Source organism: Knufia obscura (genome assembly GCF_036327395.1).
Source record: "Knufia obscura strain CCFEE 5817 isolate CBS 148926 chromosome Unknown scaffold_7, whole genome shotgun sequence".
In the NCBI taxonomy this organism is placed as follows: Eukaryota; Fungi; Ascomycota; class Eurotiomycetes; order Chaetothyriales; family Trichomeriaceae; genus Knufia; species Knufia obscura.
The window spans coordinates 633,006-659,181 of NW_027042693.1; the positions used below are offsets into that span (position 1 = coordinate 633,006).

The window sequence follows — 26,176 nt, forward strand, 5'->3', positions numbered from 1 at the left end:
ACAGGCGTTGTTGCCCACTTGGTCGTTACATGTAACGTATATCAAGACGGATGTTCGCGGCTCCTATGTACTGACTGTGTTCGATCTTCGGCTACAGACGACTCCTGCTGCTTCAACACTGTCATAGCGGCTTCAGAGTCGGGCAAGCAAAGACTTCGTCTGTGAGCCTGTCACCGACCTCTAGGACGTTGAGACAATATCACCACTTCCATATCAATTGCGCGTCTGAACCGATGGCCTAGACCTTGAGGTTGTCGGGGGTATCCCTAAGAGCAGCTATGCCACGAAGCGAGGAGAACATGGCAAACGCCAGCAGCATATGTGATTCTTCAGAACCTGAAGTTCAGCACCCGAATACGTCTGTCACGTGCCGGCTGCATCGGTAGCTAATACGACTTCGTTTTGCACATCGGCACTATGTGACAGAGAGACCCCTTGTCACAAATCAAGACCTACCAACGCATCGTGTTCTCTGCTATCAGCAAGTAGACTTATCAGCAAGTAGACTTGGGAGACGGTTATCAACAAGCTATACTCCACTGTAGAAATCAATTGATGGATCGCATCATGCAGACACATTCACTCAGAGCAGACGAGACCCCCTCAGCTCTCTCGCGAGAAGGCTACAACATGTCAGCCCAGCGCTACCTCGAGTGGACCTTGTCTCTGCCATCACCGCGGCTCGCTTGGCTAGAGAAGCTCTTCCAATATCTCGGCCAACATACACTCCCCACATCACACGTTCTCGAGCTTGGCTGCGGCGCCGGCGTCCCCTGCACAATAAAGCTGGCACAGACCGTCGACAAAGTCGTTGCCAGAGATATCTCATCGACTCAGCTTGACCTTGCGCGGAAGCACTTCCGCGAAGCTGGTGTCCCGGTTGATAACGATAATGGCAATGTTGAGCTTCGCGAAGCAGATATGCTCACTTTGGCATTCCCTGGTGCATCGTTCAACGCTATCTGTGCGTTTTACAGCATCGTCCAGCTATCTCAAGAAGGTCAGCGACTGGTGCTGGAACGGAGCTTTGGTTGGCTCAAGCCAGGCGGCTACATGCTCTTCAACGCCACAAAGGATGCGTCGGAGGGTGTCGTGATGGAAGATTGGCTGGGCATGAAAGCCTTCTGCGCTGGGTTTGGAACTGAAGGCACGTTGCGCGTGGTGGAAGACATCGGATTTGAGATTATCGAATGTGAGACGATTGAGACGGAAGGAGATGCGCCTTTCACATGGATCATTGCAAGGAAGCCCGGCAACGCTGTCCCATGAGTTGTGAATGTTATCTGCTCGAACGAAGTTCTGGAGGCTGTGCGTTCTTTTCAGCAAATGGTGGGCCAGTGACCAACCCTCAATTTCCATCGTTCGAGATCAGAATCGTACCAAATACTCGGTACAATCTCGAATCGCAACATATGACCACATCCCCGCATCTCGAACTGCATCGTCCAATAAGTGCTTGGTTGACCTCGACATATCTCCTCATTCAGGAATGCTGCGAACCATCCCCACTTCTCCACATAGCATGGTCGGGGTACAAGTATCAAGCAATGCACAAGCGAGGTAGTCCGAGGACAACCTCATCAACGTTGCAAACATCATAAGCGTTGATACTAGCTGCCATTCGAGCCTGCTACGTGCTACCGACGCCTTCCCAATAATCTGACACAGAATTCGTGACGATGCCGCCTTCCACAATGCGAGCAGTAGTGTTCAAAGGGAACTTCGAGGTACTTATGCCATGAGCACGCACCGATCCGCCCAAGGCCCATTGTAGGCACTCATGCTAACACTGCCAACATAGGTCGCCGTCGAAGACAGACCATACCCAAAAATTCAAAACCCAACAGATGCAGTCCTGAAAGTCTCCTCAACTGCCCTCTGCGTGAGTCACCTGTAACACCACCCCTGACGCGGTAACTGACCAGCCGCAACAGGGCTCAGACCTCCACTTCTACCGCGGCCACCTCAAATGCTCACCTGACTTCATCTGCGGCCATGAATTCGTCGGCACAATCGTCGAGAAGGGTGAAAGCGTGAGCAAGTTCAAGGAGGGCGATCAAGGTCAGCCATCCAACTTTCCTTCATCCTCACTCCTTCATGCCTCCTGACCAATTTCGATGGTCTGAAGCTGCAGCTAACGTGATCTCTATAGTCGTCGTCCCCTTCTTCACAGCCTGCCAAGAATGCTACTTCTGCGTCCGCGGCCAAGCATCCCGCTGCAGCAAAGGCGAGCTCTTCGGAAATTCCGTGCCCGCAAATACGATCGATGGCGGGCAGGCGGAGTACGTCCGGGTACCACTGGCTGACACCACGCTCGTGAAGACGCCACAAGGTAGGTTTCTTCTCCTCCTCCAGCTACAGCACCGCCGGAAGAGGCCCACTGTGGTTCTATCCCAAGGTTGCCCACTGACAGTCCTTCACAGGCATCCCCGAAGAAATGCTCGTCCTCATGGCCGACATCTTCCCCACCGGCTACTTCGCCGCCTCCCGCTTCCTCAAGAACCTCCCCGACCGTGACCGCGAAGAATTCACCGTCGTCACCATCGGCTGCGGCCCAGTCGGCATCTGCGCCATCACATGCGCCCTAACAATGGTGAAAACCGTCTACGCCATCGATTCGATCCCCGAACGCCTCGCCGAAGCCGAGAAGATCGGCGCCATCCCAATAAACCTAAACGATAACCCCGTCGAGAAGATCAAAGCAGCAAGTGGCGGGCGCGGCGCAGATGTCGTCCTAGAAGTCGTCGGTCACGCCGACGCATTCATGCTAGGATTCGAAATGATTCGGCCGTTCGGCCAGATCAGCAGTATCGGTGTGCACACCGAGCAGTTGCCGCTGAATGGGCTGTTGTGTTATGGGAAGAACGTGACTATGGCGTTTGGACGGTGTCCAGTGCGGAGTCTGTTCGAGGAGGCGCTGGAGGTGTTAGTGAGGGAGCAGAAGAAGGTTGCGTTCTTGTGCGGGAAGACGATGAGTCTTGAGGATGCGCCGCAGGCGTATAAGGATTTTGAGGCGAGGAAGGTGCATAAGATTGTGTTTAAGATGCAGGGGGAGAGAGTTGGGGAGAGTATTGAGGCGAAGACTTAGGGCAAGACCCCGTCTCTTCGCATTCGTTCTTTGGAAGCTCATTCTAATGTCGAACCCCTCCCCGTGGTATACAAGACCTTCGGGTGGCGTTGGCCCCGAGGCGATATTCCAAACAAAAACCCATCAAGCTCATTCAAACTCCTTGTCAACCTCTTCAAAATAATCGAAGAACCCCTTGTACAGCTTTGTACCCAAACCCGGATCCAAACTTCCGGTCGTAGCCCGAATGGAATGCATGCTCAACTGCGGAATACCACAATCAATAGCCCTGCATCCCAACGCCGAACTTGTCATTGGTCCAATCGTGCCGCCACTCCTGCTGTCGTTCCGAATCTGGAACACCTGCAAGACACTTCCGCACTTGTCGGCAACACGCTTCAGCAGCGCAGTCGAAACCGAATCAGTGGTCATATTGCCATTTGGATCCGCAGAGACCGCGACACCAACATTCAGACGTGGCGAATGGTTCTCCAGATATGCATTGAGGAAGTTGGGGTTCACGGCATGTATCACATCCGAGCTGACCAAAAATGAATTCGCAAGAACTTGGCCCATCATGTTCGGTCCCGCACCATCAGAAACACTTTCCACTATCCGACTAATCGTGCTTGACATGAGGTTGCCTCGGGCGCCCTGCCGTAAGAAAGATCCAATCTCTTCATCATCGAAGCAGCCCACCATTTTGATTGTCCCGCTTGACTCATCCTCTTCTGAGGCGAGGAGGCCTTCAACCGCGGCGAAACAACATAGCTTGTCGTCAATTCGACCTGCGAAGATGAATTCGTGGTCTAGCCCACCAACCTGAGCGGGCATTACGTCAAACAGCTCGAGCTCCCAGTTCACGATACTGCTGTAATCTGATATGCCCATGCTTCCGCAGATAGCCTCAACGAGTTTTGGAGGTTGAGTAGAGGCGAAGGTACCGGCCTTGATTTTGCTTTCTGACTCGGATCTCCTCGACGCCTGTTCAGGGTACAGATCTGAATTATCAATTCCTATAATGGGCACCATCTGCGTCTCCTTGTTGAACGGGCCTTGAGCTGCAGCGCCGAAGTGTGGGGCAAGGGTTGGAATCCGTGCGATCGGCCAACCAAGGTTAACGAGACGTGTCTCAATCTTGCCGGAGTCCGTCTTGACCAGAACTCGCCCGCCAATGCCGAGATCACGGTCCCACCATGTGCTGTTCATGCCACCTGCGTAAGGTGCGACGCCGAGCTGAACGTAACCTGCCTTATTGGGCACCTTGCTGACAGGCTTCAGCTTCGCAGTTAAGGCATCGATATGACCGGCTACTATGCTGATGCCGTTCCCAGCTTTGTAGTCTTTGCCGACCGAGAACGCGATGAAGGAGGAGTCATTTCGCTTCGTGTAGTATTTGCCTCCTGCCTTAATGTCCCACAGACTGCGCTCACTGAGATAACTGTAGCCATGTTTCTCTAGCTTCTTAGTCAGTGCAGCAACAGCGTGGAAGATGGTCGGGTTGTCGGTCATAAACTTGAGATAGGGAATCGTGTACAAGGAGGGATCGAACTCCTTGTGAATTGGTTTCTGCGGGTCATCTCGAGATGTTGTTGACCTGGAGGGCGAAGAGCTGTAGGCCGAGTGGGACACATTCCTGCGATCGTAGCCTCTAGCTACTCGGTAAGGAAGGTCACCTTCCTGTGCGGAGCTGAAAAAGCCCGAGGACGTTTTGCGGACCATGTTGTTGAAGGCGTAGCACATTGACAGACAGGCTAAGGTATGGTCTGATGGGATATGAAGGACGAATCAGTGACGCATCAAGGAAGTTGCGACGTGAGCTGCAGCTGCAATATCCCGAAGGCCGACATGCTCTAATCCATATCGAAGCTAGCGCCAGTGATCTGTGTCGCGCTATCACGTGTCAGAGAACGTCGCTTCCGCCAAACTTTCCAGGACGGCACAGACTGCAAACTACGAGATTAATTTGCAGGTTCCGTTGCTGTTGAGACATGCTCGTAGCAGCTACGCACTATTCTTCTAACTTCCTAGCCAGCATACCTCAACCGGCCTGTACTTGGCAGTTGCATGAAGTAGCGCGCTCAATATGGACGATATAGACTCACTCCTTGACTCGCTGATTGACAGACGCAAGGCTGCCGAAGTGCCTCCGCTAGATGACAAGTATGCTGGAACCCTCGAGGTCAAAGAGATACTTTCAAAGGGTCAAGGGGTGTGTACAAAACAGTCCATATCGGTCAATGATCCGATATGTTCGTTGAGTTACCCGACGATGATGGCAATCGATTCAGAAAATCTCCCAACGACGTGTTACCACTGCCTCGTGGTCACATCGTCCCAATTGCCCCTTCCCGGCTATGGACATGCATCCATAGAACTCAAAACATGCAATGGTTGTCATTCTGCTCGCTTTTGCGGTCGAACCTGTCAAGTCAAATCATGGCATGCTTACCACAAGTACGAATGCAAGATTTTCAAGAAGATGCAGCACAACCTGCCGCCTGCCGTTCTCAGGGCAGTGTTGCGGACAGTGCTTCTCAAAGACCGAGATATGCTGTCAGACGAGGAGTGGAATCGTATAAATGCAATGGCTTCGCACGAGGAAACACTGACCGCAAGAGGCAGATCGAATCTGACAGATATGGCAGAAGGCATCAAGATGTTTGCCGGGTCGAGCATGAGTGTTGACAAGATTCAGCGCCTCATCTTCATCATGCGGGCTAATGCCTGCGAGCTTCCCACTCCGGTCTATGGAGGCATAGGCGTCATGCTCGATCCTCTTGTGGCCAAGATCAACCATGACTGCGAGCCCAATTTGGCTATCCATCGACCTCAGCATACAATGACTACCGGCTGGATGGAGTCTGAGCAGCTCTCAGAAGACGAAAGGAAAACTTTCGTACAACTCATTCCTCTGAGAGACATCCAAGCGGGCGAAGAGTTATTAAATTGCTACGTCGTTCCTACGGTGTCGGTGAAGGCCAGGAAGGCAAAGCTAATGGAGGAGTATCTCTTCGACTGCAATTGTCATAAATGTCAATCTGATACTAAAGCTATTGCAGATTTAGCTAGCGAACATCCTAATCTGCCAACTCGATTCGAGCAGTGGACAAAAGACGTACAGCGCCACATCTCTCGGATCAAGCCCAAGTCTTCCGAACTTCAGAAGGCTACAGCCGCCATGAACAAATCAGAGCAGTTTCTCGATTATCCGGTTCTCTACACGTCCGGCGATTTCCCTGAGATGGCCATGGCACTGGTTCTGGAAGGGTTAAAAGCTCAGGCATACGGTGAAGCTTTGGTCAACGCGCTTCGGATCTACTTCCTCGTCAATCCACAACGCTTCAACAGTCGGCACAATCCAACCAATACCTACACAATCTTTCTTCTCCTTGACATATTCGACGCTCTCTTGGGAACTTCAACTCCGCCTGGAACTACCAATGACAAGGTGGTAGAAAGGATACGCCATGCATCGACTCTAGGTTTCAGCAAAAGTGGTTTGACATGTTGGCGAGACAGAATCTGCGCAGACCTGAGGAGGAGACTTGAAGGCACCGCAGCCAAAGACCTATTAGTCTTGGTTGAGAAGCGGGAGAAGCAGGTCGAACAGCTCAACAGCAAGAAAGAAGATGTTTCAGGTGAGGAACTGAGAAAAGCTGCGGAAGAGGAGATGAGGGTTGCGTTGAAGCTGTCAGATCACAAATGGAAGACCGTTTTGCAGGAGAGTGGCTGCTAGATCATCCATTGTCATAGAAAAGCATTTTCGTCCGACGTGGAAGATTGTGCACATCAGCTCCCATGACGTTGTAGCCCCTACGTCTGCGCCGTTTGTGTAGGGTAACGATTTTATTCCGCTGGTATAGAATGGACCTGACCACTTTATATGACTATTATCACTTCTGAAGATACCAGGTAATTATGTACAGAGCTTGCTGGATACGGTCCTGGCCTCAAGACAAGCTGCAAATTGACCAAATTTGTCCTCGTCAATAATGGTGTCCGCGACCACCCTGCTCGTCCAGGAGGACGCTACCGATGATCGTTGCGCCACCCCTAAGTTCGACACTCGGACTTGTCCTTTTGGCGCTCGTAGTACCCGGACTTCGCCGACCAGAGCCTAGACTGCCATCGAACGCCTCACATCACATGATGTTCATGCCTCGGTGAGTCCATGTCTACGATTGCTGCGTACCGACCTTGACAAGCCAAACCACACAAAGACAATCGCAACTACCCTTACGTACTCTCCTCAATCCCACCATCAAGCAAACCGTCCAAGAGATTAATCGCCTCTGTCATCTCGGCTTTAGACAATCGTCCACACCTAGAAAAAGCCCCTCATATCCTTCGCGCAGTCGTTCAGTAGTCCCCCTCTTACCTCGAACCCTCTCCCTCCTCCACCCTCACGTCCTCATCCCACACCTTACCATCCACACACAACAACCATGTCCACCTCCGTCGCCTCCAAACGCCTCCTCCAAGAATACAAATCCCTCCTCACCCACCCCCCCGACGGCATAACCGCCGGCCCCCTCACCGAAGACGACATGTTCACCTGGGAAGCCCTAATCGAAGGCCCCGAAGGCACCCCCTACGGCGGCGGCATCTTCCCCGCAACCCTCACCTTCCCCCGCGATTACCCCCTCAACCCGCCCAAGATGAAGTTCCTCGGCGAGATATGGCATCCGAATGTGTACACGAACGGCGAGGTGTGTATAAGTATACTACATGCGCCGGGCGACGACCCGAATCATTATGAGAAGGCGGAGGAACGGTGGAGTCCGATTCAGAGTGTGGAGAAGATTTTGATTTCTGTGATGAGTATGCTTGCGGAGCCGAATGATGAGAGTCCGGCGAATGTGGAGGCGGCGAAGATGTGGAGGGAGAGGAGGGGGGAGTTTGAGAGGAGGGTTAGGGAGGGGGTTAGGAGGAGTTTGGGGTTGTGAGGGGGTGGATATGGAATGAATGATCAAGATACAGGATGTTATGAGCTGGGCATGTTACTTGAACAATGAGAGGGCATGGGCACTACTACAATGCGGAAACATATCTGCTGGCACTGGGGAGTTACTGTGCTGTCCTGAACGCCAGGCCATGTTTGCGCCTTCAGCTTACTCTCGGCTCAGTATCCTCTAGCCTCCCACATCCTACTCTCTAGCCACCCGCACAACCCACCCTCTACATTTTGGTCATCGATAGCCTGGATCTCCATCTTTACGCCCAACATGAGCATAGTCTGCAGGCATCTTCTCACCCTCGTCTTCTCACGACTCTGATCACCTGCAAATGCGCCATCCATATCAACCTCATCCCCGACCATTCGTTCCAGCATGCCACGTGCTCTCCCACGATCTCGCCTCGTCAACGGCAGCCCCTTATCCATCACGTCCTTTGTGCCAAGACACTCAACCATATCCACGCCTAGCCACTTTATCTCGGATATAGCAGCATCTTGTTCCTGTGCCGAGGATCTGGTGGCCGTCGTGTAGCAGCGGTGGATATCGAGACCGTCTGGGTCACAGTCGACGAGAGAGAAGATTGAAAGTGAATTGGGGACGGAAAGTTGATGGGAGAGGTCGATGATGTGGCGGAGGAAGAGGCGGGTGCTGAGGTCGGGGTAGCCTTTTGCCTGAATAGCATGTCAGTATTTCCACTGGAGGGATGCCAGAGGAGCATACCGTGACAATAAGTCCGGCACCTGACGCCGACTGGCTTTCAAAGTTCTTCTCAACAAGTGTCTTGAAGCTTGCTTCTTTTTCTACGACCAGAATCCATCGCAGTTGCTCGATATGCTGCGTGGTAATGTTCTCGAGCTCATTGGGCACAAGTTGAACTCGTTCCGAGGCAGCCGTGTCTGGGTTGAACGTGGGATCGGTGGTTAGGTTGAGGCCGCAGAGGACACCTTTCGGACTTGCAGTCTGCAGTGTTCGTCAGTTAGAGGTAACGTGGTGATCGAAGGCGGGTATGGTCGCACCACGCGAAGGTCTTTCCTTGTGACACCACATGTGAAGGCGATATCGTCGATGTATCGGTCCACTGTCTCCTGCTTACGGAAGAGCTCGGGCTGACGGTAGTATATGTCGCTACGGAGTCGTCAGCGCTGCGCTTGATCGAGGACAATTTCGGGCTTCGTGCACGAATGAGGATCCTACCGCTTCGTGACTGTGACATTTTTGTGGACGGCGGTGTTGATCTCATGGAGTATCGCGAGGATACAAGCTATGACTCAAGTCAGTAAGCAACAACGGACACGGATCGAAACAAGATGGAGGAAATTGTCCAAAACCCTGGAAGTGAAGGTTACGGACGGTTGTGGTGCAAAGCATACCGAAACGCCAGGCTTCTTCGGGCGTGTTGCCTGGCCACGAATATTGCATCTGTCGACTTTGAACCTTCACTTTGCCGTTCTTAGTCGACTGGCGGCGGCTATGACTGCCATGGTCGGCTGCAACTCGTTGATGCTCGATTTTGTTGACTCGTTTCAGCACGACTTTGACTTCGCCATGAGGCCACGAGTTGAGTGCGGCGTGAATGTGGGCAATGGTATCATTGATGAATTCGAGGACCTTTGTGTTCCCCACGGTCAAGGCAGTGTACTCTTGGGAGGATGATGATTCTGGGAAGAAAGCATCGAGCATATCTGCATCATTGTCCATGCTGAGACACAACAGCAACTCTCCGAGCAGATACTAGGTACTACGCCTTGACGAGTCGGACAGAGACAGTGTCTTGGACACTGCGTGGATCATGGCACTCAAGTCCGGAGCGCACAAAATTGTTTGCAATTTTGGATTGAGGGCGGCCTCCAGGGCACCTGTAAACAACGGATTTTCTCTAGACTTTCCTCGGATGTCGAGCTTGCACCTTGAACAACCTCCATGTTTCCTTCTCCCCATAAGCCCAAACACTCACGTATGTCAAAACTACATTCTCATTGCCCCACGACTCTACTTGCAGCTCTTAGGGCTCAGGGCTGCCACAGAATGGTTATCGAACGTGCATGTCTGGACCTTCGGCGACCAAGGCAGGCAAAAATGGCTGGTAACTGCTCAGGCCTACACATTTTCTACAGCTTGATTCTTGTGAGAAGTCGATACAAATACCTAAGCCAGTATATACTTCTGCAACGAGATAGCTGGGTATGTCCCGAGAACGTTGGAGCAGAGAATAGGTGTTCGTCTACGTCGTAACGTACAGCCATCAATTTGACCTAGTACAGAAAGACGTAGGCCTCTGCTAAGTCACAGATGTTGAAAAGACATCGTTCGTGCTTTGATCTGCTCGAGTAATGCCTGCCTGCAACTTCTAGATCGAAGGAATCTGGAATGTCCCCCAAGTTCCCACCCCGGATTGCCCCTGCCGCTATGTCGTAAACGTGCTAGACCGAGACGCGTCCACGGCTCCTTCCGTAAGCGATGGTCCACAAAAATTTCAACTGAATTCTGTTCCGTGTCGTAAGATCGCCCGAGACTGCTCTTGCCGCAGCTCGGCGCGAGAAAGATCAAGTATGGACGCGCTGCGTACAACAACCCTGGTTTGCACCCAAGTCAACCAAACATGAACGGGCACGCCAATGGCTTTACGCATACCGACAAAGCCTCATCGAAGACCGACTATACGAGATGGAGGCTTGGGGACACCAACGGCAGACATCTTTGGCAATACCTCGAGAGCGACGAGCAGTGTAAAGAATGGCCCCAAAATGTACCTACAAAATACTTTTTGGGCTTGCCCACGAATCAGCCGGACCTCCCTCCTGCTACGACCCCTTCCGAATCCATTGACAACTGCCTGGAGTTCTACTCCCACCTCCAGATGCCGTCCGGTCACTGGGCAAGTGAGTACGGAGGGCCTATGTTCCTGCTTCCAGGTTTCGTGATCACATGGTATGTCTGTGATATACCTGTACCTCCAGCATACGCTACCGAAATGAAGAACTACGTCTTCGCAAGACAGGGCAAAGATGGGGGCTGGGGTCTACATGTCGAGGGACATAGCTCAGTCTTCGGCACGGCCATGAACTATACTGCTTTACGTCTACTCGGAGCCAATGAAGAAGACCCGAGAATGGTAAGAGCAAGAGGAAAGCTACATGAACTTGGTGGAGCAGTCCAAGGGCCACACTGGGCGAAGTTCTGGTTGAGCGTACTGGGCGTGATGGATTGGAGCATTGTCAATCCTGTACCACCAGAGCTGTGGCTTTTGCCAGACTGGGTACCATTCGCGCCATGGAGGTGGTGGATCCACATACGACAGGTTTTCCTGCCAATGTCGTTCATCTCGTCAAAGAAGTTCAGTAAGCCACTAACACCTCTGACGCGGTCTTTACGAAATGAACTGTTCACTCAGCCCGTAGATGACATCGATTTCGCTGCGCACCGAAACTCCATTTCTCCTGCGGACAACTATCATCCGAAGACATGGGTTCTGAATCTTATCAACTTTCTTCTGGTCTGGATCTGGATACCCTTCTTGCGAACAAGCTCAATAGTCAAGAAGGCAGAAGCATGGACGTGGAAGCTCATCCAGATGGAGGACGCAAACACTGACTATGCTTGTCTCGCACCTGTCAACTCCCCGATGAACACGCTATCCTGCTACATCCAAGAAGGTCCGGACTCGTACAGCTTTCGTCGTCACCTAGAACGCCTTAAGGACTACATGTGGGTGAATCAAGATGGCATGCTTATCAACGGCACAAATGGCGTGCAGGTCTGGGATACTTCTTTCACGGTTCTGGCCATTGCCGAGGCCGGAGTGGCTGGCAAATCGAAGTGGCAACCTATGCTGACGAAGGCTTTGAACTTCCTGGAACGACATCAAATTCGTGACGAGGTCACAGATCGAGATATTTGCTACCGCCAACGAAGAAAGGGCGCATGGCCATTCAGTACAGAAACACAGGGATACACTGTATCGGATTGTACAGCAGAAGGATTGCGAGGCACTTTGCTTCTTCAGAAGGCTTACGATTATCCTCAGATCATACCCGATGAACGTCTACAAGATGCGGTTGACGTGCTGTTGACTATGCAGAATGCTCATTCTGGTGGATTTGCATCCTATGAGCTACAACGCGGTTCGGAGCTTATGGAATACCTTAATGCCGCAGAAGTTTTCGGTCGAATCATGGTCGAATACGACTATCCAGAATGCACAACAGCTGTGGTCACAGTCCTGACACTCTTCCAAAAGTATTTCCCAGACTATCGCGCTGATGAGATCAATGCCGCAAAGAAGCGCGCGCTGAAGTATATCCATGACGCGCAACGACCGGATGGGTCCTGGTATGGGTCATGGGGCGTCTGCTTCACTTACGCTGCCATGTTTGCGCTCGAATCGCTTGGATCGCAGGGCATGACTTACGAAAATTCGGACGCAGCTCGACGTGGCTGCGATTTTCTGGTTACGCATCTCCATCCTGATGGCAGTGGCGGCTGGGGCGAGAGCTACAAGTCTTGCGAGGATAAGGTTTACACTCATCATCCAGAGAAGAGTCAGGTCGTGCAGACAGCATGGGCATGTATTGGATTGATGGCAGCTGGGTACCCCCATAAAGAAGTGCTAAAGAAGGCACTGCAGATGATGATGGGTCGACAGCAGAGGAACGGGGAGTGGCTACAGGAGGCCATCGAAGGTGTCTTCAATTGCACCTGCATGATCACTTACACAAACTACAAATTCTACTTTCCAGTTAGAGCGATGGGAATGTATGTCAAGAGGTGGGGCGACGAGCAGCTGTTGGATCGGGAGAAGTGATGCAGAGTACGAAGACACCTTTGCCTTGCCCGATCAACAATTGTCACTTGTATATTGCCATCGTCGGCAGGCAGCTTCGTCAGAGGATGATATATGAAGAAAGCTTCATGTCACTATCGAGATAGCGACAGATGCATAGCTCTGGCTTAAGATCGACTCATTCTATCTTCAGCTGACTGATTATCCTGAAGCACGATGTCCACAAAGGGCGAGACTCCTGATAGCCAGTCTTCTCAGATTGGTTCATCATACAATTTAAATCAGATTGCTACCAGCCTCCAGTGGCGCACGGAATTGTCCAGGACTGCATCAATTCGTTATCAACCAGAAAGCATGAACATTGGTGATTATCAAGACCGACCGTCCACTCCGAGCAACATGCTGATTGTATTCCTAGGAGATCGGAGCCCGTCTGAAGCTGCGAGGCCAAAGCCTGAATCTTCATATCGTGAGAGAAGTCCGATCCGACCTCCTACTCGGTTTACGAGCGCTCAGGGCGCCAACCATGAGTCAGTCCAGTCACAGATCACACGACGCCGCCATGCTCTTCGTGCCGGTAGCAAGCCTTGTAATACGAGTAGCATTGGCACAGCCGGCTCAGTGGTGGCGTCTCTCCGATCAAGAAGACGGCGTTCCGCGTCACCTCGAGCAAGCCGCCAGCTACAGAGAGAGTGCGATATGTTGGTTTTAGTATTGGAACAGCAACGGTTCGAGCAAGCCATGCGGGCAAAGCAGGAGCGTCAGGCATCAGATCATACCGACTCGGTGCACACCAAGTATATCCGCAACGAGGACGAGAGCCGGCAGGACTTGAGTGGAGCTGATCGATAAAGTAGCACTATGCTACTGGAGCCACTGATATTGATTTGGCTCGGTGCAGCTGCGTTTCTCATGTGAATCTTCAAAAATAGCATGAACAATCGAAGCATTCCCCGACCCACACACTCCTCACTGTGATTCAGCTTCCGCCCTATTTGCACCTAATGGTTCGTCGGTACGTGCTCAAGTATCGACTACGGCAGGATGTTCAATCCGCCAACAAAGCAGCTACAAAGCCAGATTTGCAAAGACACCGCTTAAAATCTGCGCCGTTCCAGCGCGGTTCGTTGGCATGCGCCCTTGTCACTCACTTGGAAAGGATAAGAAATTCGTTACCACAAAGGTGACAGTATTTCATTCACGTCACTGGCGATACTGTTGTGATGGATTGTCACCAACGCAGCACATCTAATAGCCCCGTCAAGCCTGTTTCGTCCCAGATTCCAACCAAACATTTCGACAGCGGACCAGCCTTCTACATCTTGCTCATGCTTTCAATAAATCAGACACTACTCTCCTCAATACACAGCCTCGAGTAGCCAAGATAGTCTTCCATCATGTTCGACCTGCCAACCAACACGCAAGCGTCCTCCAACCTCCTACAACTGCCCGCCGAAATCAGACTGAAGATTCTTCGACTACTCCACAAACGAGCAACGCCAATTGAAAACTTCGAAGATATCTATGGAAGAAGAGAAGAAGCAGAGTACCATTCCTATACGCTGGGCCTATCGTTGTCATCGCAGCTGCTGCAATGTTGCCAAGCGCTCTACAATGAGGGTCAACACATTCTCTACCACGAAAATGTGCTCGTGGCACAGTGTAGCTGTCCCCTGAACCTAGGTACTGAGCCTCCAATGTGTACCATGGTCGATATCACGTTTCCCATGCCTGCCATCCATTGCAATCAACAAGAAGAAGTGCATGATCTACTATCATCTGCCAAATATGCCGCACGTTGCACCCTGAATCGAGGTACCTGTCGCAAGTACCAGAACCGCTTACTCCGATTTCAGCCTGCGCTACTGAGGTTCAGGCAAGTGCGGCTGATTATGAATGATATGTCGCCTTTCGCTATCACCAGCTGCTGTCGTGTGTTCAGAAGCTCATTGCTAGGGAAGGACTTTGTCATTCAAGCACCAAGAGACAAGTACCGAGATACTGTCACGATCACCGATCATTCGAAATGCTTTCGGTGGCTGCGGTGTGCCTCTATACGCTTCGAGGGCTGGTTTCCTGACGATATGGGCGAAGATATTTCGGTCATCACAAGCAAGGAACCCGTACCAGACTTCTTCTGGACTGCTGTGGATCTGGCACTTTTACTTGAACGCAACTTGTGTGGGCACTTTTCTAGGTCTTATAATTGGCATGCGGACGAGGCTCAGGATATGTATGAAATGTGGTCAGCTGTTTACGCCAATGACGCGACTGAGTTCGCCAGGCTCAGGAAAATCATCTTAGTCAAAGCGCTGAAGTGGAAGGAGCAAGAAACGAGAGACAAAATCCGGGAGATAAACAGGGATGCGGAGTACGAAATTCGGCGGGCCAACAAGGGTAAAGCTGACGCAGAGAGTGAGATCTCCGAGCTGCTTGAGATGGAATCTAGCGTGTCATCTTGATAGGGTCCAAGCGAACAGTCTCTTCTGCTTCGTCGATCGGCAACGCATACTCTGTCATATAACTGACTGAGTCCAAGTGTAATGATTGAGTCTTTCCCTTCAAGGTCGGAATCACCCGATGAAGTGTCTCTGACCTTCATTTCACAATTTGTGCAGGTTTGCCTGCAAAAGCTGCGTCATCATCCTCACCATTTTCCTGAGGAGTGAAGCTTGATGCCGATTCTTCTTCGTGGCTGTCTATATGATATCACTTGCGCCTCACGCAACGACGTTGGTCACGAATGTCGCGCTTACATTGATGCAGGCACCTCGCTGAACATTGCAATATCTTCGAAGCATACAGAAGACTTCTCGGACGAAAGTGGCAATCATACAATGCGGTTTAAGCGTTTCAAGCTTCCTCAAAATGCTCAGACTGCTTCACGTTTACTCCAGCTGCCAGCAGAGATCCGTGTGATCACCTTTCGGCACCTCTTGAGAGCTGCAGCACCCATCGAACCTCATGGAGTTGAGCGTCGCGATGGCACCACACGAGTCGTGGTAATGAGAGGTCGATCACATTACCTAGCCAATCTCTCGCTTTCGACACAGCTCCTGGGATGCTGTCAGACATTGTATCACCAAGCACTACACATCCTTTATCAAGAGAACACCCTTGTGATATCTTTCACTTCGGGCAAATATGAGCGCGAAATCAACGTCTTGGACTTGTCTGTCGCGGTACCCGTTCATCCCTTCGATACGCCCGCAAACGTGCAGAACCTCAGTTCGTGCGTGAGGCACGTCGAGCAGATTGAAGTTCACGACGGCTCGAATGGGAGACCAGACCTTGCAAAGATCTCCACGGCCATGACTACATTCAACCGATTCATTCTTCGAATAGAGTCCCATCTTACCGAAGATGTGTTCAACGCTTGTCGCCTATTGCGGAAACTGTTGACTCAGAAAGAGGTGACCGTCATCCTCGCTAGGCAAGAGGACGGGTTCGAGGGCAAGTTCAAGGAATCGTTCAACGCGTTGAAATACCTGCGCTGCAGAAGCATCACCATCGAAGATGTCCAAGATGATTACGGCATTGACGGTATTGAGCGAGTTGTCACAAGTAACCAGCCGAGCGCTGACCTACTCCCCTCTGCCATCGAGATGCACAAATACCTCTTAGCCAATTTCAAACAGTTGTATCCTCTAGGTTGTCTGACGCGGAATGACAGCCAGCTCGGTCGACTACAGAATGCTGTCTACGCTAGCGACATGACGGCATATGAGTTGGAGAAGCGGGCAGTGCTGCATCAATCGTTGAAGTGGCAGCAAGGGCATGCCCAGGCGCGAATCGTTGCTATCCAGAAAAATGCCAACAGGAACATCGCTGCTGTGGGCAAGCAGCGGGATAAGAAGGTCGCGGGGATCATGAGATTGATGGGCCAGGAAGTGTAAGCGAGCGATGGCCGTCGTTGGGGGTGGTGTACGTATTGGAAGAACGCATGTGCTCGAGTTACTGTTGGGCTTTATGTGTCCTGTGCTAGGCTCAAATTCTGTATGAACAGCGAGGGACGATTGACAACAATGACATGCCTTGTGAACGAATGGAGCTGGTGTATATAGTTCAGGTCATGGTTTTAGGTGTTCAAAGTTTCGTGGCTTGTATACCTAGAAACTGCACCACAGCTGCTGCGAAGATGCCCGGAGAAGACCGTGCTGTTCGTCTTCACTCGGAGAAGTCCTACATCACATCTAGGCGTGCGACTCACTAAGCTGCCAGAGTATTGAAGTGGTGAGCGCAGAAATCCGGGCTGCACAAATTTACGACCATCGTGTACCGCTTGAAGGTATGATTAAAGGGCAATCCAGGCAGTAACATAAATTCCTGTTCTCAAGTGTGATGCACACGCTTTCTCTTCTCCAAGCCAACTTTTCGCCGTCCTCTTCGAGACTTCGCACCGCAAAGTATGCATGACTACCTACGACTGCCGTACCATGATTCTCGCTGCTGCTTCGAGAGCCTCCTTTTCCTCCTCCCGAATGCTGGCGATCTCCGTGTCGGCCTTTGACTCAGACGCATCAATTTCTGCATCGTTCGTAGCTTCAGCAACAAGCGCAGCTTTCGTGAATTTGACCCTTTCAACTTTTGCCTCTACCCACTCTCTCTTGTCCTTTGTTGCCGTGGTCAAGATCTCCTCTCTCAAGCGCGAAAATTTGTCTAAATCGTGCTCGAAAACTGCAGCCTCTGCAGCAACATAAGTGTCGTCGAGAAGCCAACGTAGAAGTCCCTCATTAGGGTAATCTATGAAGTAGGTGTCTAGTACCCGTTTCAGCTCTAGCCACAACGGCAGAATGTCGCAGATCGGCTTGCCACTTTCAATGTATTCGGTAATATGAGAGATATCCTCACCGGCTGGAATGTTCTCAACCATTATAGTCTGACATCTAAGCCAGCGGCAGCAGCTCAATCGACCGATGAATGGAGCTGAGTAATCCCCCTCCGCGCGAGTCAAGCTTAGCGTGACGTGTTCCTCCATGAGAAGGTTGCGTATAAGGTAGGCGGCGATAAAAACTTCCAAGGTGTGCGCCAAGTCGATGGTGAGGTGCACTTCCTTGAATCTTAGCAATGCTGGCCACGCATTATTCAGAGTTCGGTCACGAGCGTGCTGTAGAGAACGCGCAGCACAGGTGGTCAGATCTGCGATGACAGGCACGGTATTCAATGAGTGAGGTATACAAGTGACCAAGTCGAGGGCGTAACACCTGGTGGCAAAGAGGCCGCCGAACCGTCCTTCGTCGTGACGGTCCCTCTGGACCACTATCGACAAGGTGTTCTCCTCATACAAGGTATGTTGGGTATCCCAGTAGACTTGCTGGCAAGTGCTCGCTAGCTGCGAAGATAGCTGAACACGATCTTCGTATGATGGTCGTGCTGGATCCCGAATCCTGTGTGTTCTCATCTCGTTGGGCTCAATTTTGCCGTCATGTTTGAGGAGTTGACGATATATCATGGTATTGATCTCGGCCGGCAGTCTGAGAAGAGGCGAAGCCGACTGCGATGCCGCAGGGAGAGTGAAGGTCGGTGTAGCCATGACTTGAAGGTAAATGATGAGTTTGTGGTTTGGTTAGCGACGCAGAATAGTATGGTTCTCGCAATTATTGAAGTAGGAAACAGAAGTAGGCTGGAATGGATCAGTGCCGATACTGAAAATTGAAGTAAGCGGTAAGTGATAGAAATCTCTTTCTGCAAGAACAAGTCACTGTCCATTTGTGCTTGCACTTTTCGGTAGCCATGCAGATGACCTGATTCAATGCTCCTGGTAGTCACTGAAGGTGTTCACCCATAAAGTGCGGTACTATAGTAAATGTGTTTCGACAGTGATAAATCTTCGAAGGCGAAGCTGTGCCAGTATGACCACTTCACAGTTAATTGTGTTGGCATCACTAATACCTCAATACTACATGCTTCATCCCAATGGCTTCTTCTATTTCCTCCTGTATAATCTCAGATTTCCAATTGCCTCGAATGTCCACCTTCAGAAACATGCGGTATCGCAGGTAGTAGGTCAGTCTGCTTTGCTCGACGACACACCCTTCGTCGAACAACAAAGAGCGTCCCTTGCGGAGAACACGTGTCATAACCGATCTCTAACACGACTAGGTTGCACTAGAATAAGGAAGCAACGACCGTGGTTCTGATTCGACCCCTTCCTCATAGGCGTGAATGCCAAGCACAACCTGGTATCTCTATCTCAAGCAGCTCAGAGCTTCTCCTCCATCACCTCCAGCGCCATCTGAATAACTCCGTCAGACTTCCTCCCCAAATCAGAAGTACTGTTAGCAGCCTTTAATATGACCTCAGATGATGGAAGACTGGGCCCACCAAGAGATCTCGTCCCTTGCATGTCCCTCGCCGTGCGCTCCGCTTCCACTTGAGCCTCCTTTCTCTTGATGGCCTGGCGTAGTATCAGGGTTTTGTTCTGCAAGAATTTCTGCGCCCCGTTGTGTGCGAGAGATTCAGATAACGCCTTGATCATGTTGCCCTCTTCGGTGTTTCTGTGTCCGCCCGGCTGGAGGCCTCCTCGGTAGAATTCGCCAAATCTAGTGTTCAGCAGGATGTGGAGTTTGTTGTACAATGGGAGGATATCGTGCACTGGATCCGGACCCATTATCTTGTTCACGATGTCGGGAACCGCACTGGCTCTGATACCCTCGATCCTGAAGACCTTACATCGGGGCCACTGAAGGCATTTCAGACGAGGTAAGCCAGGTCGCGGAAGTGGTGCGCCTGGAGTTGTCGTCCAGGTCTCGACTTCAGACATCGAAACCTGTACGATCTTCTGGCATACCAAGGTTCGAATCAGATAACAAGCAGTGAAGACATTCCATGTATGTTTGTAAAGAAGATTTAGCTTGACTCTTTCAAACCGCGTCAGAGAAGGCCAGGTCTGCGATAATGCTTGATGCATGTTCACCATCGTTGGATGCTTGAAGGAATGCTCTTGGGAACATGTTCGGAGGTCCACCACACCATTCGCGATCTTGGTCGGACCATAAGGGATTTGAACGTGATGGCTGAGGACATGGCAGAAGTAGTCGTAGCCCCAATCGCCGTGGAAGTCGAAACCAATGACCAAAAAGTTCTTGGCGTACAAGTAATCGCCTGCTTCGCGCTGTAGCTGCTGGCAGGTTCGCAACAATTGTGAGGATAGTTGTGTGCGAGAGTTGTATGACGGTGTTGAGCCTCCAACATGCAGTATGTGGTCAGTTGCTTCGTCATGCTCAATTGGTTCATCGTGCTTCAGGAGCAGGCCATATATCGTCAATCTAAGCTCGGCTGGAAGCTGAAGGAGACGCGACCCTGTTTGTAAGATCTCGGGCCTCGTGAAGGTCAGTTCAGACATCTTGATTCTGATCGATAGAGTGTTTAGATTGAACCAAAGGGAGTCGTGACCGAGCGGAGGACTTGGTAATGGTAGGTATCGTAGAACCTTATCCAAAGATGGAAGACGTGAAGAGGTCGGATTGCGCCGGTTGACGTTATAATACTCATGCGGCAGACACTTCTGAGTGACTCGGGCGTTTTCAAAGTAATTCATAAGCCTCTTTGGTCATAGTTTCACTCTATGCTTATTGCGTTGCTCTTTCACTTGAGGTTCCTCCTCGTGACGCTCTCGTGGGTTGCACGACATCTTCCAAGAGGTGCCAGACAGCCAAACACTGCCGTCGATCGAGCTGTGCTAGGAGATCCGAACGCGTTCGTTCGTCTATATGTATATCACGGCGTCCTTTCTTGCATCTGCCTTATGCTCCGTCGGTGTCAGGAGCATACTTTCATTGTAACCTAATAAGGAAGACGTTTTATTGTTAAACTCGCGGCTGTCGTGCTGCACTTCTTATTCTCCGCGTATTAGCCAGTATTGTGGTTTGCTCGGCTCATATTGTCCGCTCCATCATGCTCTTCGCTAGTCTGGCTGCTTTCTTCTCTGCTCTATCCAGATCAGCAATTTCATCTTCAGCGTCTAGATTGACCCCGGCAATCTCAAGTTCCAACTCAGCGATAAGTTTCCTCCTCCGTGCATCCAATTTTGCAACTCCTCTCTCTTTCCAATCCTTGTTCCACTTCACAGCCGTGATGAGGACCTCGTTCTTCGTCTGCAAAAACCGCTCCACATCATTTTCGAATAAGGCCGTCCGCAGACCTTCTAAGTCATCATCATCACCGTCGGAATCTATGGACGGCTCAACACCAGCGTAAAAGTGCTCTTCGAATTGGTCTCTCAGCAAAACACCTAGGTCGAAGTAAAGAGGAAGTAAATCGGGCACCGGGCTGTCCCCCTCCACAGTACGGATGACGTCGGACACAGCTTGGTCTGGCATGTTTTCGATGTGAGCTGAAGAGCACCGTAGCCAGTTCAAGCATTTGATACGTCTTGTAGGTGGAATCTCATTAGAGGCCTTCACCAGGGACAGAGTGATATATCGCCCTCTACCCACCAGCAACTCCCGAAGCAGACGACAAGCAATGAAGATATGTTCATCATACTCCTGATCGAGAATAAGATGTACCAGCTTGAACCGCAGAAGTGACGGCCAGACATTGATAAGGGCGTCGCGAGCCACAGCGTTGAGTGAGCCATACTGTTTATAGCCGTATGTATGGGCACAAGACAATAAGTTTGACACGTCTGCAGGCGTTTGCAATACATCGCCAGGCATTTCGATGGATGTGTCGAGAATATGGGAAGTACTCAGCCGGTGTCCCCACGAGCTACAGTAAATGATGAGGGTGTTCTCTTGATACAGCACCTCGCTCGCCTCCCAGTATATTTTTCGACATGTTCGTAGCAACTGCGATGATAAATCAACTTGCTGATCATATGGTTCCTCGCCTGCTTTGCGTGTTGGATCAAATCGCGGTCGGATAGGCTGTGGTGATTTCAGTAGCAGTCGGTATATCATGAGCCTGATCTCTGGTGGAAGCTGCATGAGGCTGGAGACGCTTTGCGCATTGGCCGATTCCGATGTTATGGATTCTGCTTGTGGCTTCAAGTCATGTTCACACCGCTGCAACCCGACAACAGCTTCTGGGTGGTCCTCGTTTTCTTGAAGGGCAAGTTCTTCTTGCACAAAACTTTCGAGACCGTGCTTCTCCAAGATTGGTAGCACTGACGCGGGTCTAGATTGGTTGTTCTGGAACGTAGACATCTTTGGAATGTTTCCGTCAGATTGGGATTTTTGGTATTCGGTCATGGAAGAGGGTTGTATTGAACATTCGCTAGAGGAAATTTTCCGGTTGAGAAGAGTTCTATGCGGGCCACAGCGCTCTCTGATCAAACCAACATAGTCACATGTAGTGAAGCTCTGGTGAGGAGTGTAGTAAGCCGGCACTTGCAGTTGACAATGGAAGTGCTTTTGTTAAGCAAGCAATGCAAGTTTGCTCGCAAATGGCGGAAGCAGCTGGTAAGGAGTCACCGCGTCCAGCGACTACCATGTACTGTTAGTGATACATCCTGTCATGTCCCTGTCAGCGATTTCACCCGCTCTGCGAACAGGTGCTTCCGATCCGTCATTGGTGGTTGCCACGGCGTGATATTTGCCATTCTCGAACTCTCAGCTCGTCAGCTACCTCACAGAAAGACGTGGCTACCAACAAGTTCGAGACAAGGCAATCTGTGATTAGCCGATGGCCCACGGAAGTGACGTTGTGGACAGGTCACGCGTGCAAAAATCTGTTGGAGCATGGTACTATTGTTTAGGCTCAGGCCTCATCCGTACAACTGATTGATGGATACTATAGAGCTGAGTAGCCAAAGATCTTCTTCTAGTTCATCGTATCGACGTCTTTAGCTCGACACCACAGGAAGTTTGGTTGGCCCATGTCTGTGCCAGGTCGCATCTCGTGCGAATAATGGTTGCCATAGCGCACACAAGTAAGTAATCAATCGGAACGAAGCATCGCTATCGTGTTATGCTACATGGTTCAAGATGCTACCTACGAGGGGACGTCGTTGAGCAGGAATCAGTTACGCAAGCTCGCGACAGAAGGGCTCATACATATTGAGGAAGTTAGCCGAGAGTGGAGATAATGCTTGATGCCTCAGGCAGAAACATAGCATCACTCCTCAATCACATCTCCTGGAGTTGTCATGGTCTTGCAGCCTTCTCGTGCGGTCGTCAGAGTAAATTCAGATCCGTCTGTAGGACTGCGTTTTACTGTGCGTGTGCGGTTGCTAACAGCCATCGTCTTGTGCTCAAGCTTCCTGCTGTTCATCCCGGAGGGAGAGACGGATATCGAAGCTTCAGCTAGACAGATCCTCCACGAAAGATGAGCGCTTCTCCTCGCAGCGTTTCAGCCATCGATCGCTCTCTACTCGCTCAGTTGTTGTCCCGCAGCGCCACCAATGACTACATCAAAAACGGCTGCCTTGGTTTCAGCGCGGCTGTCTTTGTAGCATGGCAGTACGCTCTGGGAGATGGGCGCACGTTGTTAGCAGATTCCGAAGTGTGGGCATCGATTGACCGCTTGCTGCCACGAGGTACACTGCATCGTGTCCGGCGAGTCCTTGAAAGAAACTTCTACCTCAGTCCTGGCGATGCACAACACAAACCGTGGACACTTGTCACCAGTGCTTTCAGTCACATCAGCTTTGGCCACATCTTTGCTAATGCCGTATCGTTCAATCAGTTTGCAAGAGTGTTCGCAATCTTGCTTCCACCGATCCATTTTGTTGGAGTGATTCTCACATCTGCCCTTGCAGGTAGTGCAGCATTCCTCCTGCAGCAGTCGCGAGAGAAGTTCTCGAATCGACGAGTACATGCGCTCGGATTGAGTGGTGTGACCTCAGGTCTGGCAGCCATGGCAGCATATCTATTTCCGCAAGCAAGGGCCACAGTCTATGGCTTTGAAGTGCCTATGTGGACAGCAGCTGCTGGGTATTTCGCTTGGGACATGTTTTTTCTGGACTCACAGAAGTCGACAACGGGACATGCTGCTCACTTGGGAGGTGCCGTGGCAGGGCTCATCTACGGTGTTTGTCTAGCAGCAGCGGGTATCGTCCGTCCAGCACGCTTCCGTACATGAGGAAGGCGCGAGTGAAAGTGCGGATAGCATCGTCGCAAATTGTGTTGCGAATAAATGCCGCTGTGGACGTCTATACATGGTAGCGAGCAATGGTGGCAGGTGAAGATCTTTACACGCGCACGACTGCACATTCTGTTCAACACCGGAACCTCCAAAGTTGGCCCGCGCCTGCGCAGAAAGCAACCGCTCTTGCCATGCAGCATCACGGTGACGCGTCTTTAGAAAACTGGTAATACGACGCGTCAAATCTGGCAAGGTCAACAATGGCGCCTTCCTCAACTGACTTTTCACGGCAGCAGCCTGAATTAGAGACACGACATACACACAGCAGCGCTCTTACCATCGCTCCTTGAATTTCAAAGTTGGTCCATTGTCTGACATACCGTTAGCAGTTGACTACCAACACTGCACTGCGAAGTTCCTTACCTATCGAGTCGCATTGCCTCTCGCACTTGGGAGCACATCATGGAAACCGCACAATTAGCACTAGTTGCAAAACATCAACACAGCGACAAATGTCTACCAACACGAATGCAACCAGCCACACCATCTTTGCTCGGACTTCCATCCGAAATACGCCTGATGATACTGGGCTACCTGCTCAATTTGGACGACCCTACTGAGCCGTTGCTTCATTGTCCTCGGTTCGTCACAAATCGCATCTATGGCATCGACGACGATGACGAGGATAGTGAAGAAGATGTGGATAGCGACGACCAAGACAGCAATGATGAGAAGGACTCACTTGCGGAAGTCGACGTTGAGCTTGATCTTTCGTTCCCGGAACCAGGTCAACGACGCCTTGACGAGCTTGAGAAGTGGCAGATATGCACGTGTAACGTGTGTAATGGGCGCGTAGATCAGACGAGGATACCATATGAAACCGCTCCAGAGACGTTGAACGACGTTGTGCGACCAGAAAGGTGCCTTCGACAGACCGATATGGAGCGCTTTAAGCCACCCGCAGTGCCAATTGACCCCTATACTCCGTATGCCAGATTTAGTCTGCATCCTCAGATCCTTGCTACATGTCGCATGTTGAATATCGAAGGAAGAAACATACTTTACAACAATAAGACCATACGGGTCGTCTATTATGCTGGTGAATTCATCGAGCCAACAGCATACGTTTTCGGCGAATTCTCAATTCAAAAGGCTCTTGGCAGATTTCCTTCGCTGAGACAAATCAAGAACTGGCATGTCAATCTCTATGCCGATTGTGAAAACGATGTCCTTGAATACGAGTTTGAGATGGGTACACGCTGGTCAGAACTCCTTAGTCTAGATGAGGCTGCCCTACGATCTGTGGGAAGCCTCCAACGTCTCGAACTCAGCACTGGATTTCTACCGAGGGATGGTTCAGATGGTGGCACGAACAAGGACTGCTTCATGGTCCTTTGCAACCCTTTCCGCACGCTTCGCAGCAGCAGTTGTCTTGTGGACATACCTGGTCAAAGTGATCTTGCCGATCGTACCAAGGCAGATATCCTGGGTACGAAACCGTCTAAAGAACCTGACGCCATCAAACAAGACCTGATAGACCTCTTCAACAATGTGCTCGAAGAGTCTGACGGCATGTATTGGGATGGATACGAATTCATAAAAGTTGAAGATCTGGGACAACCGCTGATTTCTATTCCTCATTTGGATCAAATCGACCCTGCACGGCTCATGCTTGATGATATCGATCTACACGCTTACCATTGGGACGTCGATGAGCTATACGATAGTGGCTCCCAACTCATCAAACTACTTCAGACCTACCTTCAGAAGGTATGCGCCTATCTTGACAAGCGAACTCTGGCGCTAGCCGATCCAGATGTTCTGAGAAGGGCAGTAGACGAGGACACGGTCTTAGACCATGAGGACGGCTCTAGGGAAAAGAGCATGGACATAAGTCGATACGTCCTGACCAAGCAAGAAATCGAGCGTCAGCAGGAGTTGATAATGAGGAAGAGGTCGGAGTTGCTACAATTTCGACTACAGGCTGGTAGGCTTTTGCGACAGCTTGTCTGAAATCGGGCGGCCAGCTAGGCGTTCGTGGATAGGAAGATGCAGCGCTTGCGAACGCATAGATGCCGACGGCAACGGACTACTGTTTACATGAGCAATGCGACCGGAGCATAAGATATCGTGGCTTCTATGGTGCACAGATAGCGAGCGATGGCAGAGTAGCAACATATCTAGATCTCGTCTTAGAGGCATTACATGTGTACCTCATAGAATGTAGTGGCCGAGAGTAGCGTATCTCATCAGGTCGTTTTCGGACCGTAGTCTACTATTGTTGATCGTGCGAACGTATTTGTCTGCTCGTCGTGTCCATGGTATTGCGTACTTCGCGTC

At 51.0% G+C, this 26,176-nt stretch overlaps 12 protein-coding genes across 12 annotated transcripts; 7 read left to right on the forward strand and 5 right to left on the reverse strand.

Annotated features, from left to right (window-relative positions):
* Positions 1-567: 567 nt before the first annotated feature.
* On the forward strand, positions 568-1,269 carry PMZ80_006428 (uncharacterized protein; the record flags this gene model as incomplete). Its single annotated transcript, XM_064874841.1, has 1 exon — positions 568-1,269. The coding sequence occupies one exon, from the start codon at positions 568-570 to the stop codon at positions 1,267-1,269; it is 702 nt and encodes a 233-aa protein (XP_064729241.1).
* Positions 1,270-1,694: 425 nt separating this feature from the next.
* Positions 1,695-3,088, forward strand: PMZ80_006429 (uncharacterized protein; the record flags this gene model as incomplete). Its single annotated transcript, XM_064874842.1, has 5 exons — positions 1,695-1,727; positions 1,802-1,882; positions 1,935-2,061; positions 2,153-2,332; positions 2,424-3,088. The coding sequence occupies 5 exons, from the start codon at positions 1,695-1,697 to the stop codon at positions 3,086-3,088; spliced, it is 1,086 nt and encodes a 361-aa protein (XP_064729242.1).
* A 129-nt stretch (positions 3,089-3,217) lies between these two features.
* Positions 3,218-4,810, reverse strand: LAP4 (vacuolar aminopeptidase 1; the record flags this gene model as incomplete). Its single annotated transcript, XM_064874843.1, has 1 exon — positions 3,218-4,810. One exon carries the CDS (start codon positions 4,808-4,810, stop codon positions 3,218-3,220), a length of 1,593 nt encoding a protein of 530 aa, XP_064729243.1.
* A 343-nt stretch (positions 4,811-5,153) lies between these two features.
* PMZ80_006431 (uncharacterized protein) lies at positions 5,154-6,806 on the forward strand (the record flags this gene model as incomplete). The annotated part of the gene is made up of 1 exon (XM_064874844.1): positions 5,154-6,806. One exon carries the CDS (start codon positions 5,154-5,156, stop codon positions 6,804-6,806), a length of 1,653 nt encoding a protein of 550 aa, XP_064729244.1.
* Positions 6,807-7,515: 709 nt separating this feature from the next.
* ubc7 (ubiquitin conjugating enzyme Ubc7/UbcP3) lies at positions 7,516-8,016 on the forward strand (the record flags this gene model as incomplete). The annotated part of the gene is made up of 1 exon (XM_064874845.1): positions 7,516-8,016. One exon carries the CDS (start codon positions 7,516-7,518, stop codon positions 8,014-8,016), a length of 501 nt encoding a protein of 166 aa, XP_064729245.1.
* Positions 8,017-8,192: 176 nt separating this feature from the next.
* SPO11 (endodeoxyribonuclease) lies at positions 8,193-9,726 on the reverse strand (the record flags this gene model as incomplete). Its single annotated transcript, XM_064874846.1, has 5 exons — positions 8,193-8,699; positions 8,749-8,988; positions 9,045-9,153; positions 9,223-9,289; positions 9,399-9,726. The coding sequence occupies 5 exons, from the start codon at positions 9,724-9,726 to the stop codon at positions 8,193-8,195; spliced, it is 1,251 nt and encodes a 416-aa protein (XP_064729246.1).
* A 901-nt stretch (positions 9,727-10,627) lies between these two features.
* Positions 10,628-12,829, forward strand: ERG7A (Lanosterol synthase erg7A; the record flags this gene model as incomplete). The annotated part of the gene is made up of 1 exon (XM_064874847.1): positions 10,628-12,829. The coding sequence occupies one exon, from the start codon at positions 10,628-10,630 to the stop codon at positions 12,827-12,829; it is 2,202 nt and encodes a 733-aa protein (XP_064729247.1).
* Positions 12,830-14,205: 1,376 nt separating this feature from the next.
* PMZ80_006435 (uncharacterized protein) lies at positions 14,206-16,704 on the forward strand (the record flags this gene model as incomplete). Its single annotated transcript, XM_064874848.1, has 2 exons — positions 14,206-15,223; positions 15,575-16,704. 2 exons carry the CDS (start codon positions 14,206-14,208, stop codon positions 16,702-16,704), a joined length of 2,148 nt encoding a protein of 715 aa, XP_064729248.1.
* A 524-nt stretch (positions 16,705-17,228) lies between these two features.
* Positions 17,229-18,341, reverse strand: PMZ80_006436 (uncharacterized protein; the record flags this gene model as incomplete). Its single annotated transcript, XM_064874849.1, has 1 exon — positions 17,229-18,341. One exon carries the CDS (start codon positions 18,339-18,341, stop codon positions 17,229-17,231), a length of 1,113 nt encoding a protein of 370 aa, XP_064729249.1.
* A 669-nt stretch (positions 18,342-19,010) lies between these two features.
* PMZ80_006437 (uncharacterized protein) lies at positions 19,011-20,153 on the reverse strand (the record flags this gene model as incomplete). Its single annotated transcript, XM_064874850.1, has 1 exon — positions 19,011-20,153. The coding sequence occupies one exon, from the start codon at positions 20,151-20,153 to the stop codon at positions 19,011-19,013; it is 1,143 nt and encodes a 380-aa protein (XP_064729250.1).
* A 532-nt stretch (positions 20,154-20,685) lies between these two features.
* On the reverse strand, positions 20,686-21,957 carry GPI11_2 (Glycosylphosphatidylinositol (GPI) anchor assembly protein; the record flags this gene model as incomplete). Its single annotated transcript, XM_064874851.1, has 1 exon — positions 20,686-21,957. One exon carries the CDS (start codon positions 21,955-21,957, stop codon positions 20,686-20,688), a length of 1,272 nt encoding a protein of 423 aa, XP_064729251.1.
* Positions 21,958-24,298: 2,341 nt separating this feature from the next.
* On the forward strand, positions 24,299-25,849 carry PMZ80_006439 (uncharacterized protein; the record flags this gene model as incomplete). Its single annotated transcript, XM_064874852.1, has 1 exon — positions 24,299-25,849. One exon carries the CDS (start codon positions 24,299-24,301, stop codon positions 25,847-25,849), a length of 1,551 nt encoding a protein of 516 aa, XP_064729252.1.
* Positions 25,850-26,176: the final 327 nt, after the last annotated feature.